The 15,350-nt window shown below is 44.7% G+C and overlaps 1 protein-coding gene across 8 annotated transcripts in view; it reads right to left on the minus strand.

Moving 5' to 3' along the window:
- Nucleotides 1–1,005: 1,005 nt before the first annotated feature.
- Nucleotides 1,006–15,350, minus strand: part of Slc11a2 (solute carrier family 11 member 2) — a 33,879-nt gene continuing 19,534 nt past the window's right edge. For 3 of the 8 annotated variants that reach the window (XM_051189905.1, XM_051189909.1, XM_051189906.1), the window contains exons 10-17: nt 14,948–15,106; nt 13,617–13,703; nt 12,855–12,974; nt 12,566–12,715; nt 11,315–11,388; nt 9,739–9,892; nt 8,018–8,071; nt 6,557–7,066 (exon numbers count right to left, since the gene is read on the minus strand). In XM_051189905.1, the coding sequence (XP_051045862.1) occupies nt 6,893–7,066; nt 8,018–8,071; nt 9,739–9,892; nt 11,315–11,388; nt 12,566–12,715; nt 12,855–12,974; nt 13,617–13,703; nt 14,948–15,106 (972 nt within the window). In that variant the 3' untranslated portion in view covers nt 6,557–6,892. Of the gene's footprint in view, nt 1,511–5,275; nt 6,009–6,555; nt 7,067–7,928; nt 8,072–9,738; nt 9,893–11,314; nt 11,389–12,565; nt 12,716–12,854; nt 12,975–13,616; nt 13,704–14,947; nt 15,107–15,350 lie in introns of those variants that run through there. The other 5 variants (XM_051189908.1, XM_051189907.1, XM_051189904.1 and 2 more) reach the window with 4 other exon arrangements.

Genomic DNA, 15,350 nt, shown 5'->3' on the forward strand with positions numbered 1-15,350 from the left:
GGATCCAGCACCCTCACACAGATATGCAGGCAAAACACCAATGTATATGAAATAAAAATAAATAAACTATTTTAAAAGACTTATGATAAATTGTGTGTGTGTGTGTGTGTGTGCATGCATGCGAGAGTGAGCATGTACATACCTGTGTGCACATATATGTATGACCTGCTGGGGATCATACTCCAGACCTTGCCTAGGGTAGGCAAGAGCTCTACAAGGGAACGGTTCCCCTAAGTAAAAGTTTTTAGTTATTCAACATGAACTTTGTTACAAAAGTTTAAGGAGAAGAATTTGTGGTTAGCAATGCGCTGTGTGGACTGACCTTCTGGGTTCCCATCCAGCACCAGCGCTCGTTACACGTCTTAAAATGCTTAGAATTCCCCAGGACACTCAACAGCATCAATAGGAGAGGCTCTTAGAGGCAGAGTTAGGTTCTAGCTATGGTATGTGGCATGTCAGAGCTTCAAGTGGAAAGGAAGGACATGTGGACTAACACAAACACTAGAAAAACAATGACAAGAAATACAAACAATATGAAAACAAACGACAAAAGGTTAAAGCTGACATGCCAGGGACTGTGGAGACTTGTCAGCTGGTGAAACACCTGCTGTCCAAAAGGCCTGAGTTTGGGTCCCCAGCACTGTGTAAAATCCAAGTGTAGCGGCAAATCTGCAACCCCAGTGTTAGGGCACAGGGGCAGGAGGATCCCCAAACTCACTGGCCAGTCAGCATAGCCAACCTGTGAGCTCCATGTTCAGGGAGAGACCCTGTCTCAAAAAGTAAAATAGAGAGAGACTGATGAAATACCTGATAGCAACCTGTGGCCTGCACAAGCATGAACATGTACAGGCGCAGGCACACACACACACACACACACACACACTTCAAGTGATGTTCGAGTATTGGTAGCCACCAAAGAGATATTCTAGTGGATGGCCATGAACTGAAACATTCAGTGTAGTAAAATAGCACTTTAAAAGATAGTTAATTTAGAAGGTTCAACGATAAAAAGACTCATTCCCTTTCTCACTTATGATCCAGATAAAAACAAATACCTAATTTACCTGAACATTTTTTAAAAAAATCTATTAGTTTTTATAATCTTAAAATCTTACCCAAACTGGCATGTTTAGGCTTACATAAATACATTTTCATACATCTCAAAATCCCAGAAGTGCAGACACATGCCTGCAGGAATGCATGCCTGCCACAGGCTTGGTGTTTACCTCTCACTACTGTATGACTGTTGCAGGTGAGTGGGACTCTCACCCGTACACAGCTGTTAGCTTTTACCCCTGATCCCACTAGGAAATCTTTGCCTTTGTTCAAAACATTTGAACAAACTCACCTCTGAACTAACAGAGATTTGTTAACAGATACTTGGCATAAAAGGGCTTAGAGAAAATGCTCTTAAAGTCTCTCAGGCGGTTAGTCATCTAGACACAAATGGGTCAGCATCCACGGTGTTCAGAAGGTAGAGTTCAGGCTGAGCAGTCAATCCCAGGTGGTACTGAGGACAAAAACACAGGAGAGTTAGTGTGACTGTCAGGACTCACACGGTAAACTCACATATTGTTTTGATCCCTTTTCTCAGGACTCCTATATTTTATTTCAGAATAGAAAATGGTGGGGTTGGAGAGATGGCTCAGTGGTTAAAACACTTCCAGAGGACCTGGGTTCAATTCCCAGCATCCACATGGCAACTCACTGTTAAGTTCCAGGGGCTCCAACAACCTCACACAGACATGCAGGGGAAGCACCAATGCACATAAAGTAAAATTAAAAAAAGAAATGCCTTTATGTATATACAAGATCAGTATTTAAGTCCAAGGAAAATTTTAATTTCAGATTTTTATTTTATGTGCATCAGTGTTTTGTCTTCATGTATGTAGTGTGCATGTATCTGGTGTCCACAGAGTTCAGAAGGCATTGGGTCCCCTGGAACTGAAGCTTATAGGTGGCTGTGAGCCACGATGTGGATGCCTGGAACTGAACCTGGGTCCTTTGTGTGAGCAGCGTTCTTCATTGCTGAACCATGTCCCCAACCTATCAAGAACAAGTTTATTAGAGAAGAGAAAAACTCTAAGGCAGCCAAGACACCCAGAGCAAGAGATGGGGAGTCAGAAGAGGAAAGCCCTGCTTGAGGTAAGCCAGTGTGGAGGTCATCCACACAGCAGACAAGCAGCTAGGAGGCAGAGAGGCATTTTAGAGAAAGGGAGGAGCCCAGAGTGCCAGAGAAGGCAGGCTCAAACCCGTGGAAAGGGGGCAAGTTTCATGGGTGTGTGCTGTGTACCTGCCTGGGTATAACCAAACAGAACACCTTTGTGTTTTAGCATTGTGTACTGGAAATCGGATTTCAAATTATCTAAATTCTAAGCCCTGTAACCCTGGTCCTGTTATCCTTTGACACTTGAGCAAACCCTCCCATTAAAAGAACAAAAAGAGCGTGCTGAGAAAGGGGTAACCCAAGGGCCGCCAGTGTTTGCCAGACTGAATCAGGAACCTCATCTGCCTTCATGTCATGTACTTTTTCATTTTTCAAAGCGGGAAAATACGATGAAGCTAAGGATGATGCTGACTTGATTGCCACCCCCCACCTCCCAGGCACTGGGATTACGGGGGCTTATAACCATGCCCCACCCTCAACTGTTAAAAAAAAAAAAACATTTCCAGACCCCATCCCTGTGAACCAAATGCAGATGGTTTGCTGGGATCTACACTTAAAGTAACTCTGGCTAGCCTGGAACTTACTATACAAGCCTTGAGCTCAGAGATTTGCCTACCTCTGCGTCCTGAGTGCTGGGACTAAAGGTGTGCTCTGCCATACCTGGCAATGAAATTGTGCTGTGGTACACTTTGGGGCGATGGCTGACTTTCATATTAGTCTTTAGGGTATGAGTGATACTGTTGCCGTTGACACCAGCAGCCTATGTGTGAATGCAGAGTGCAGACTGTGAATCTGTATGAATGAACTATCCCATGTAATGTAGAGAAGGCACTGGAGCAGTGGTGGTGGTAGGGTCAAGGCCCAGCTTTAGCACTTCCAGTGTATATTTTGGGTTTTATTTTCAGAATTGAGGCAAGAGCTATACCACTGAGCAGGGTCTCAATCTGCAGCCCTGGCTAGCCTGGAATCTGCAGTGATCGTCCTGCCTCATGAGGCTAGGGTTACAGTCATGCAGCACCATGTAAGCTCTGTGTACCTTCCGGACCTTATCGTGTGTGTGTGTGTGTGTGTGTGTGTGTGTGTGTGTGTAAAAAGGAAACATGCTCTATCTGGAGAGGTCAACATGCTGATAAGATACCTCATCAAGTCTTCAGAAAGTTTATTGTAAGCACATTACAAATTGTCCCAAGTCACCTCACAGGAATGCTATGTGGCTGTGTGAAGACAATGTAGATGGAATGGTTCCCCGGATAAACGTTCCCTGCCAGTGTGCTAGGAAGACACTGACGTTTCACTTGCAGGTCTGACATCCGGGCTTGAGGACTAATAACTATTGCCAGACTCATTGATAATTCATGGAAGCCTCTCCCAAGTGAGCAAAGATGGTGAACTTCCTTGCTCCATGACATTAGAGTATTATCACTTGGGGAACGTAATTAGAGAATTTTGTTATCTAGTTGTGAGACACTGAGAAATGTGGCTAAGTATCACAATATGTTAAAATATTCTGGGGTGCAGACAGATACACGAGAGTATCTATTATTGGTTCTTAGCTCTGTCACACAGGACCCTGTCTGTTCTCTAAGTCTGACTCAAGCATCCAAAGTCACTGATAAGTGCTAACACAGGTTTCTCTTGTGTAGGCCACTCTGACCTTGAACTAGCTATGTGAACTGGCTGGCCTTCAGTCTGCCAACCTCCAGCGTGACTCTCAAGTGTTGAGATTACAATTGTATGCCAAGACACCCGATTGAAATGTTTGCCTGTCTTGGTGTTCCTGGTGACACTGGAGAAATGTTGGGGAGTCTTACTACAGCCTGAAGCATGTGCTGTGTGGGTTTGTGAATGAACAACAGACATCTGGGTATCTTGTTATAAGCACACCCACACACACACACACACAGAGGGAGAGAGAGAGAGAGAGAGAGAGAGAGAGAGAGAGAGAGAGAGAGAGAGAGAGAGAGAGAGAGAGAGGGAGGGAGGGAGGGAGGGAGAAGCCTTGGATCCCCTGGAGCTGGAGTTACAGATGGTCGTGAGCCACCTGAACCTGGGTCCTCTGGAAGAGCAGCGCCTGCTCTTAACCACTGGGCCACCTCTGCAGTCCATTGTTTCCCACTGTGTTAAGGTCTTTCAGGACTACCACTCAATTTCAATGACTTGGCCTTTTATAAACACATAGGCGGTAGCAGGGAGGCTACCATGATGTTCTGGAAATTGCTTTGCCTTCTAGATTAGTTCTGAAATTAAACCCAAATTAAGAGAAGTTTGGTGAATACAGTCAGCACAGATAACCTCTGGGGTTATCTTACACATGCAGCTCCTAGGGAAGGGCTGAGAAGCCACCACAAGAAGGGAACTTTAAGTCCACCTGCCTGTCCCAGGACAGACAAGGACATGTTCCCCATCATGTGCCTGGTGACAAAGCTCTTGGCTCATCACACCTCTGAGTTTCACCACCACCTCTAAATGGCAACAGGGGCCAGGATCTGCATTCACATCAGGTCTGCCAAAATGTGCATCTGGTTTTAAGCTAAGCGACTCTACTTTCTCTCCTTAAATTCTTACTATTTTTTGGCAGGGAATACATAGTCTAAAACCCTTCTTGCTGAGGCAAGACTATAGACAGGGTAGAGGAAGTTAGGAAAAAATTTCATATTGCAAAAAGGTAAAGTTATGGCCTTAACCACAAACAAAAGTGTTTAACTGAGTGGTAAACTCAATTTTCATTTTACTGAAAACAAATTTTAATTTGTTATTTATTTGTTGTGTAGCTATATGGAGGAAGTAGGCAAGTGCCACAGAGCACATGTGGGGTCAGGGACAACTTTCAGGAGTGGGCTTCTCCTTCCACCATGTGGGTCCCAGACACTGAATTCCGGTTGTGAAGCCTGGTGGCATCTATACCTCTGAGACCATCTTTCCTTTCAGCCTCTAAAGAGAAATTAGAATCCTGGTATCTACAACTAACTAGCCTTCTGGACACTGGGCAGTTAGAGTGTCACGCTTATTAGAATGGTCTGTATTTCTGTATCAAAGCTGCTGAGACCCTATTAACAAAGTGTTTTCAAAAATAGCCAGAAAAGCAAACAGGAAAAAGGAAAGTTTTTCTTTCTTTCTTTTTTTTTTTTTTCTTTTTCTTTTTTAATTACAAATCAAGTTTACAAGCTGTTAAAGGTTCACTAAAAGCCTCGTTGTAGCGACTTCCTACAGCCTGGCAGGGTCTCACAAGCCAAGCTGTAGCTATACCCCAGCCTGTCAACTTGCAGTGCACTGAAGGAGTACAATTAGTTCACGTCACATGAGAACAAATACCAATTTAGATAAAGTGCAAAGATGGCTCACAAATACACAGCCAGAACCACACTGGCATGGAGGACTAGAAATCTTTATACATTGTTTACTGTACAGGGTACTGTTGGAAGTACACCTTCTCAGTAACAATCAAATGACACTGTAAAATATTATAGTCAGAGAATCAGAAAAGAACATCTATGGTGAACTCTTCTATCATTGTAAACAAACATAACATAGAAGAATTGTAGGACAGGGAAGTAAGATCTGCAGCAGAGAGAGGCCTTGCCTACCACACATGAGGACCCTAGGTCCATGCCCAGCAGCTCTGGGCTGGACTATCAATGTTTGTGAATCTGGACACACCTTGACCCGAGGGACAAATGTATTACTACAGCATCTTTGTAAGAATTCTGTTGCCATCGATCTGGCCTTCACATGCTTCAGCAAGACAAGGTTTCAAAGGTCTGTCTCCAGCATCTTCAGGCACCATCCAGGTCAGTCTCAGAAACAATGGCGGTAGAAGGGGCAGGTATGAGAAGGACTGACCCTGTAGGGCAGTGGTTCGCAACCTTTCTGATGCTGTGACCCTTTAACACAGTTCCTCACGTTGTGGCGCCCCCCAAACATAGAATTATTTCATTGCTACTTCACAACTGCAATTTTACTATTGTTATGCATCATAATTAAATATTTTTTGGAGATAGAGGTTTGCCAAAGAGGTCTCCACCCACAGGTTGAGGACCACTGCTGTAGGGACCTGTCACCTGTAATTTTGTGTTATATTGGCTGAAGGGCTAAGGCTGATGTAGGGTGAGTGAAACAGCAATTTGCCAAATGTTTATGCCTCATAAAGAATCTATCCAGGTTGAGCTTCAGACTGTGTGTAAAATGTACAGATGAGGCAAGATCATGTCCGCCAGCTTGCTTCGAAGAAGAGGATGTCCTCCAAGGCCACTCTCATTCACGGGCTGACACCAAGACAATGACTACACACAACTTGCTTATTCAGTGCCACCAAAGATGGAATCATGTCTCGGGCTCCCGTGTAAAAGTGTCAGCTGGCTGAAGTGAGAGCAGCGGTCCCATGATGAAGACTCCAGAGCTTCGCCGTCTGGTCTCAACAGGCGTTCTCTGAGGGAACTAGTGTCATCTTGCAGGGAGGGAACTTCACAACCACAGTGACACCTACTGACTTTGCAAAGGTTAGGTCCAGAGATCCTAATGCTTTGAGTCATCTTTGGATATGAAGCAGTGGTGTGTCAGAGACAGGATGTGGTGAAGGGTGACTTTCAGGATTAGTAAGTTCTCTGGCCCACGCTGAGTCCAGAGATACTCTCATGAGAGTATCAATTCATGAATGCTATGCTCTTCTGCTATCACCACTCTCTTAGAAGAGGAAGGCAAAGATTTTGTGACTGCGCATATTCAAGATTAAACACTATCAGGACTCCTTGGTAGTAACATGAAAGCTACTAACCTTGAGGCTAAAGAGGAAGCCCCGCTAAGCTTGCTTTGTAAGGAAAACCTGCAGGTAATGAACAACTCCCTGCAGGTGGACATCTGTTCACGTCCACCTTTTATGATTCCTACCCTTCTTAGTTTCCACTGAGAAATTAAAAGTAGAAATACAAAATCATAAACTTAGAGGGGCAGTGATGGCACACACTTTTAGTCCCAGTACTTGGGAGGCAGAAACTGGGGGATCTCTGAGTTCAAGGCCAGCATGGACTACAGAGTGATTTCCAGCACAGCCAGGGCTACAGAGAAACCCTGTCTTCAGAAGCAAACAAACAAATCCTGAACTCAAAGAAAATAGCTGTCTCTAATTTTGTAATTCAAATGGATGGCATCACTCTAGTTGGGTTTTTCATAACTAAAATAATTTGAAAGGAGCATAAAAGCATTTTTCAGCTTTCAACATCCATTATCTTTTGATAAAATTTATATGCTACTATAATCTTAATTCACCTAATGAAAAACATAATTGTAGTTTACTATATCCCTAATTCATATAGTTTTAAGAACAGAGTCTGATTAATATTTATGTAGAGAAGTTGCTCTCAAAATGATAAAAAGCTATTTGCCCTTGGACTTAAGAACTTAGTGTTTAAAACTGCTTAAGTAACTTTTTCCAGGGGCTTCCTAATGCTACAGGGTGAGACCCACCCCCTGCCAAAACTAACCATCTTATAAGCACACAATGGGAAAGAAAGCAAGGCATGGCTGTGCATGCCTATAATCCTAGCACAGGGGAGGCTGAGACAGGATTGCCATTAAGTTTCAGGGCACCCTGGGCTACATGGTGAGTTTGAGGCTACCTAGTGTTTTACAGCAAGATCCTATTTCACAAAAACAAAAAGAAGTGTTTCCCAACTAACAGTTGAGTCCTAAATGCAGTCTGTGCAACAGCACATACTTGTGGCTATGTTCACACAGTAAACCATAGAAACACACTGGCTCTGATGGCTCCCTGTAAAGACAGACAGACTGACCCAGTGTTTACTTAGTATTGCTGCCGTTGGTGTCTTCGCTCAGCAGGACCTTAGAGATGCTTACCGTGTGCCCACAGTCCAGGAAAGACAAGCCCAATGCAATCAAACATTGCCAACCCTGGAAGAGAAAGCAAAACTGTTACTCACCCACTAAGATGGCACATCCTCGATATGCAGGGACACACCTATTATCTGCCCCAAACATCAAGCTCTGTCCATTTCTTTCCACCAAGGGTTGCCCAAGTCAGGCTCTCAGCTTCTCTCCTGCTTCAAAACACCCCAGAATTTCCTTCCAAGGATTTTCAAAACTGGGTTCCCCTTGTTCCTAGGGCTCTGTGTTTATGACTTGTTTCACTCAATGGGAACTCTCTGGTGGCCATTTCTCATTAGTTTCTCAAGGATACGGAGAACGGCTACATTAGCAGTAAAACAAGCTACTCTGCGAAGCTCCTGATACAGAGCTAAGCAGCAGTAACCAAGATGTAGAATCCACCCGACCTCCATATTTGGGGCTTGGAAAATCTCACTAGTCTGAGGATTTTCATTCAACTCACACCCAATTTGCATGAAGGAACAGCTGGCTGAACTTCTAAGAGAATTTTAAAACAACTCCTGCCAAGGATACATACAGTTATCTGGTTTCCAAAGTCCTATGGTGAATATAACCTTGTATGCCCAAGGTTTATTGGAAAGGGAAAAAATTCACCGACCCAAGGCACATATTAAAATATGCATTGACATTTTTCTCCAATGATCCTAGTGTGTGGTAGACACAGGATGTGTGGACTGAAATGCTCTAGAGAGAGCAGAAGGGCTTTAGCCTTCAACATTCTCCACAGCAGACATGAGCTAAGTTTTGCTGTTTCTTAACCCCAACCTTAGTATGAGCTCTGTATTAAACACATAATAATTGAGTCTGTTCTTATTACTATATATTTTTCACTAGTAAAAGTAGTGAGAAAGATGGGAAATAGAGAGTACACCTATATTTGCCCTCTGTATGTGTGTGTGGCTTATGACTTGCAGAGGCCATTGGAGATCACCATGTTTCCTGTTCTGTCACTTATTCCTGTGAGACAGGGTCTTCTGCAGAATATGTAGCTAGGCTGGCAGGCCTCAGCAATTCCACTACTGCCTCCCTTCCTCCGGTGTTGGGGTTACAGATACACACAACCACACCCATCTATTAACATGGGTCTTGGGGATTTGAACTCAGGTCCTTATGCTTGCTGTGCAACCACTGAGCCATCTTGTTTCTCAAACAAATCATTAACATTCTCTTTAGGAATTAAATATTGGGTCCTTCCTTATAAAATCAACAAAAATAGAAAAATACTAGGTATTAAAAACTAAAATAAGACAGGCATAGTGGCGCACGCCTTTAATGCCAGTACTCAGGAGGCAGAGGCAGGCGGATCTCTGGGAGTTTGAGGCCGCCTGATCTACAAAGTGAGGTTTAGGATAGCCAGGACAGTTATACTGAGAAACCCTGTCTCTAGAAACAACTACCCCTTGCCCCCCAAAAAACTAAAATAAATTTGATGATTCAAAATACAAACACCAGGCTGAGAATAGAGTGCAACATTAGAATGTATGCTTGGTATTACATAAGCCTGTTTCATCTCCAATACTAAAAAACAGAACTTCAGAAACAGCTGATTTGACAATGCCATATGAACTGCCTCAGTGAACTGCTTTGGGGACCATTCATTTCCAAAGGACAGTCAGCCCCTCCTATACCATCCCAGATACCCAGTGCCCCTGCTCCCCTCACACTGGACTCACCAAGTAAAACACAAAGCCCAGGTAGGCCACGCTAACCACTGCAGCCACTACATACAGTGCCACATGCCCTAGTTCCTGGACGTACACCACTACAAAGTACATGTTGATGGAGCAGACAATGAGGACCAAGATTCCACCGGCAATCCTCCAGCCTCTGCAAGGAAAGGAGTGCATAAATGTGCAATAGCTCAACTGGGCCACAGACAGAAAACAAAGCCATGTCTCATGTGGGGCATGGGCTGAGGGAAATACAAAAAGAGGGTCAAAGTTAGTGATAAAGCAGAAGGGGAAGGGGCTGGAGGCAATAGAGACTAGCATTTATCTATTATTAATGTGTGCATATGACATGTACACATGCTACAGCATGCATGTGAAGGTCAGAGGCCACTTTTCTCCTTCATCCTCTATTTGACTTCCAGGGATGGAACTAGATCATCAGGCTTACGTGTCAAGCATATCTAACCCTAGGAACCAGGAGGTTCTAGAAATGCAGCCAGGTCATTAGACATTGGAACACAGCCAGGAATGGAGTCGTGTGAGGACAATCCTGAGCTCGGTGAGAAAAATTCAAGCAAACAAGACAAGAGATTTGTGAGCTCAGTTTCTCCAAATCATGGAACTGTCCTTGGGATGTGTTTTGTGTCCCTCCGAGGTGCGGGGGGTAGGAGTGAGTCTATTTCAGGTCACTCATTATTGCTTGTTGCTGTTATTCAATTAAATGTTTAAACTATCCTTTGTGTGCCTCTATGACAAACACGTTTTTGCCACATGCTGCTAGTCCTTGTGTATACATCTTCAACTCATGACAATGGCACATGTGTGACCATCTTAACCCTCAGAGTATAAACTGTCTGAGGCTCTGAATAAAGGTGGCCATTGCATAGTCTTCTTTAGTCCACCCATTTGTCAGCTCCACTCTCCCAGGCCCCACTGCCTCTAGTCTAGAGTGGTGACAACTAGAGGGTGTGGAAACCTAAGCCAGCCCACTCAGGGCAGCCCTATTAACCAGCCAGCATGTCCTGAACAGTACAAGAAAGAAGTAAGTTAGCTTAGGGCAAACATGCAAGCAAGGATGTGCTTATTCCCTTCATTCTAAGAGTGGATATGACATGACTAGCTGTTTGAGTTCTGCCTCGACTTCTCCCAGAATGATGGGCAGTAATTTGGAATTTTAAGACTTTAAATAAACTTTTCCACCTGATGCTGCTTGTTGGCACGGAATCTGTCATAGCAGCAGAAATGGCGTGAGAACACATATCCCTTCAAGGTGTGCACAGAAGGTATTATTAGTGTATGCCTATCTTGTATAATATAACACAGAGTTCAAACCTCAGTGGCTGAGGGGGTAGAGCTAGAGCGCGAAGGTCGGAAGTGCTCCTCCTCCTTTCCTGTAACTCAGTGCTCCTCCTCCTTTCCTGTAACTCATGCTCACCAGTTTCTTTCTAAGCCAAAGAGGAAGCAGCTAGAAGTTGTTCTGGAAACATATAGTTCTCCTAGAGAAGACATTTCTGACTGGCCTACTAAGTAAAAATCCCCCTTCCGTGTACTTCTGGAGAATGATGACAAGTGTACTCACATTCCATTGGAAAACTCACTCATCACTGGCCGCAGGCTTGTGAACGTGAGGATGGGTATGAGAGCAAAGGGAAGCTGGAAAAAAGGAGATGGAATTATGTGGGTGTTAGTTCCATCTCTCAAGTGCCATCAAACACTATTCGGAAAAGCAACTTGGTGAGGGTGCTGGGGATCATCTGGCTTACACTTCCAGGGCACAGTCTCTCACAAAGAGAAGTCAGAGGAGGACCTGGGGAACACTTTGGAGGGACGCTGCCTGGCTCTGGCACCCTCTCCCTCCACATCAAGTGCGGAAGCTGCTATTCTTCAGTTGAGGGTCCCGATTCCCAGAGTACATGAGGTTACTGCACCACCACAGACACCAGCACAGTTCACAAAAAGGAATCAGAAACCCTACCTCACCTATGCCATGGGTAATAGTCACTCCTATCACCTTGCCTTTGCCAAACATTATTTTTAACCAAGAACTAATCATGATCCTGAGTGCCTTTGTTTAAACACAAAAAGACAAAAAATTGGGGGCTGGAGAGATGGCTCAGTGGTTAAGAACACTTGGTTTGCTGCTCTTCCACAGGCCCTGGGTTCAATTCCCAGCACCCACACGATAGCTCACAGCTATCTGTAACTCCAGTATTAGGGGAATCGGATGCCCTCTTCTGAACACTTCAGGTTCCAGGCACACACACAGTTCTCATATATACACACAAAGGTAAAACACTGATACACATAAATAAAAATAAATAATATTAATAAATAAATAACATATTGGGTATACTTGTCTCATAACCTCCATAGGAGTTAGTGGTGTTATCAGAATTCATTTAATGATTTACCCTTGCTGCGTTAATGAGGTATAATGTTGTGGGGTTTTATGTATCACTAAGTTACTTATTTATCTGTGTGTGAGAGGGAGAAACAGACAGACATGCCCATGCTATGGCTGAGTATGGAGATCAGAAAACAACTTCTGCAGACAGTTCTTTCCTTTTACTGTCTTCAGGGGATCTAATTTAGGTCTTTCCACTTGTACAATTGCACAGCCAACACTTTGCCACTGAGCCATCTTGGTGGTCTCAAATTTGTGTTTTCTATGTTAAGCAGAGCTTAACATAATCTCCATCCAGTGAACTTCCATGCCTTTTCCTTCCTCTCACTTACCCCTAGTACCCAGCCTCCAGCATGAGGCTTGGCACCCAAGGCAAGATTTACTGCCAACTAAGTGCAACGTGGGCTTCCCCATCTCCCTGCTCACCTGTAAACTCTGCAGAACATTCAGAAAGTCATTCATCCCTGTTAGATGCTCTACATCTTGGAAGACAGCAACAAGCAGAGTGGGGATGATGGCAATGGAGCGTGTCAGGATCACTCGGGCAAAACGTGACCATTTTAGGTTCAGGAATCCCTGGAAGAAAGCACGGGGCTGGTGACTGCATGTGACAGGAGAAATAGAAATGGTTGGGGAAGTTAGGAAAGCTCATAGAAGCATGGAGTTAGACATTTAAGAGCTGTGCCATCCCCCTGTATTCAACCCCAGCACACACCTCCATAACAAACTGGCCAGAATAGGTTCCTGTCATGGTGGAGCTCTGTCCTGCAGCGAGGATCCCCACTGCCCAGATGTAGAGTGTCGCTGGCCCAAAGTAACATCCAAGCACGACACCCTGGGAGGAGATGGGAGGAGGGGATTGTCAGTGCTTAGATAATACCCAGAACAGCAGCCCTCTGCAGCTCCCCCCTCTCCTCGCGAACCACCAACACACCAAGTACTGTGCTGGACACTGCACAGGAGTGAGACTCAGTGCTGGGTCTGACTTGGAAGCTTCCAGTCTCGATCTGCTGGGTGTCCCTCCATCCCTCCTTCATCTCTAACCTCCACTTCAAACTAAAGAAGCAGAACCCACACTTCCCAAAGCGTGTTCCTTAATACCCAGTTCTGAAAAATGGAGGGAGGAGTACAGACAGTGAACCGTGTGGGGGCTGCAGTGTAGACATATTCTGTTCTTGGGAGTCACAAGGGAAGCAGCATGAAGGACCCAAGAGGGTCTAGGAAAGACACCTTAGTAATTTGCCTGTTTTAGTAATTTACCTGCAGTCAATGCCTGCAGAACTTTACAGTTCTGTGCAACTCATCAGCCCATCCTCTACCCTACCCCATCAGAACCCAAAAGGTGTAGCTGGCATATGGGCCTCAGAAATAAAACACTCAAGAGGAGTTATGCGTAGATCTGAAATGAACTCACGAAAAGGCCAGAGGATATGCAAACACCCCAGAACAGAGACTGCAAACCAGTGCTCTCACTTACCCCTTTGTAGATGTCCACAGCCAAAGTTGAGTTGTCATTAGGAAAGAGGTCGGTATGCGGGCTGCTGCTATTTCTACAGACATTAACCTAAAGCCCAAAGCAGTTTAAGAACAATTTTTGTCTTAGAAATGAGAAGCAGATAAGAGCCCTGTATTTGTCTCACGAAATTCCTCTGCATGAGATAAGCAGAGGAAGAAGCACTACAGGGCAGCAGTGTGGGCAGCACCTGGTGCATCTCCACCTGTAACCCTCCCCAGGCCTTTTTATCCTCTGCAGCATCAAGATGTTTACTGAGACAGAGTTTGCATGGCAATATGCTAATGATGAAGCATTTTAAATGCAAATAAGGAGAGAAGAACTAAAAGGCTTTAGGGCCAGGCCTGCCTGGGCTACACAGGTAGAACCTATCCCCCCCCCCCCCAAAAAAAAAACCCTAAAAAGAATTGCTGGGTATGGTGACACATGTCTTTAATCCCAGTAGTTGGGAGGCAGAGGCAGGTGAATTTCTGTGGACTCCAGACTAGCCTAATCTACATAGTTGAGTTTCAAACCTCCAGCCCCCAGGACTACACAATGAGACCCTTTTTCAAAAACCAAAACCCAAACAAAACAAAAAAGGGAAAGCAAAACAGAAAGCTTCAAATGTGAGAGGGCATTAGCAATCAGAAGACCTTGGCAAAGCAGAACCAGGGGCCAAAAGGTAGACATAAATGATGACCAAAACTAGATAGGAATGCAGGTGAGCAGCTCCATGGTGGAACCCATGCTTAGCATCACAAGGTCCTGGGTTCAACCATGGAGTCTTAAAACACTCCAAAATAAACAAAAAACCTCAACAACAACAACAACACCCAAACAAAAAAAACCCAACCAAACAAACAACCCCCCCCAATCCAAACAAAAGGAGAGATAATTCAAAATGAGCCAAGTCTTGCCCTTTCAGAGCAAGCTTCCTTCTTGCTGACTCCGCCTCCAAACCTGTCCTTGGCACAACTATCAAGACTAGCAGATAGCAGACATAAGCTAATAAAAAGGAAACAGAAATAATGATAACCAAACAGCCAAGATGCTACCTCTATGACAGATAGCATGAGGCCATGTGAGTCAAAGGCGGCTCTCTCCAGCTCACTCCTGGAATGGGTGGAGCAGGCTTCCTCAACCCACACCACATCAACCCACACCACAGACTGCTTGGTGTGTAGAGATGGAGGAATAGGGGACACCTAGGCCTCAAATGCATTTCCTTGGGTTCCAAGTCAATGCTTTTTTCTGCCCCGGTCCAGCATGCAGTTCACTCTAGTATTCACCACCCATGACCCTGGCTTACTTACCACCTGCTCATTGGTTTTCCCAAAAAATGCTTCGGCAAAGACGGAGACAACGAAGACATTGATGATGAAGGAAACAAAGAGCGCAATGCAGGACTCAATGAAAAAGTACTTGTTGGCTTCTCGGACTTCCTGCTTATTGGCCCGGTTTACCTGCCTAGACTGGAGAGACAACAGCAGCAGTCATCTTTCCACCAGACGCAGAAAGCTCCTTTAACAACTCAGAACTTTGGAGTCAGCTGAAAGATTAAGAGGGTAAACAACTGACTAGAAAAATAGGAGATCTTTGCTCACTAAGCTACGAAGAACTCCACAACCTTTGACAACATTGTACAACCCCCAAATGGTAGAGCCAGCAACCAGGTGACTTACTGAGTTCCCAGAGACTAATCTCAGTGCTGAGGCT

Source organism: Phodopus roborovskii, unplaced genomic scaffold (genome assembly GCF_943737965.1).
Source record: "Phodopus roborovskii unplaced genomic scaffold, PHOROB, whole genome shotgun sequence".
Classification (NCBI taxonomy): domain Eukaryota; kingdom Metazoa; phylum Chordata; class Mammalia; order Rodentia; family Cricetidae; genus Phodopus; species Phodopus roborovskii.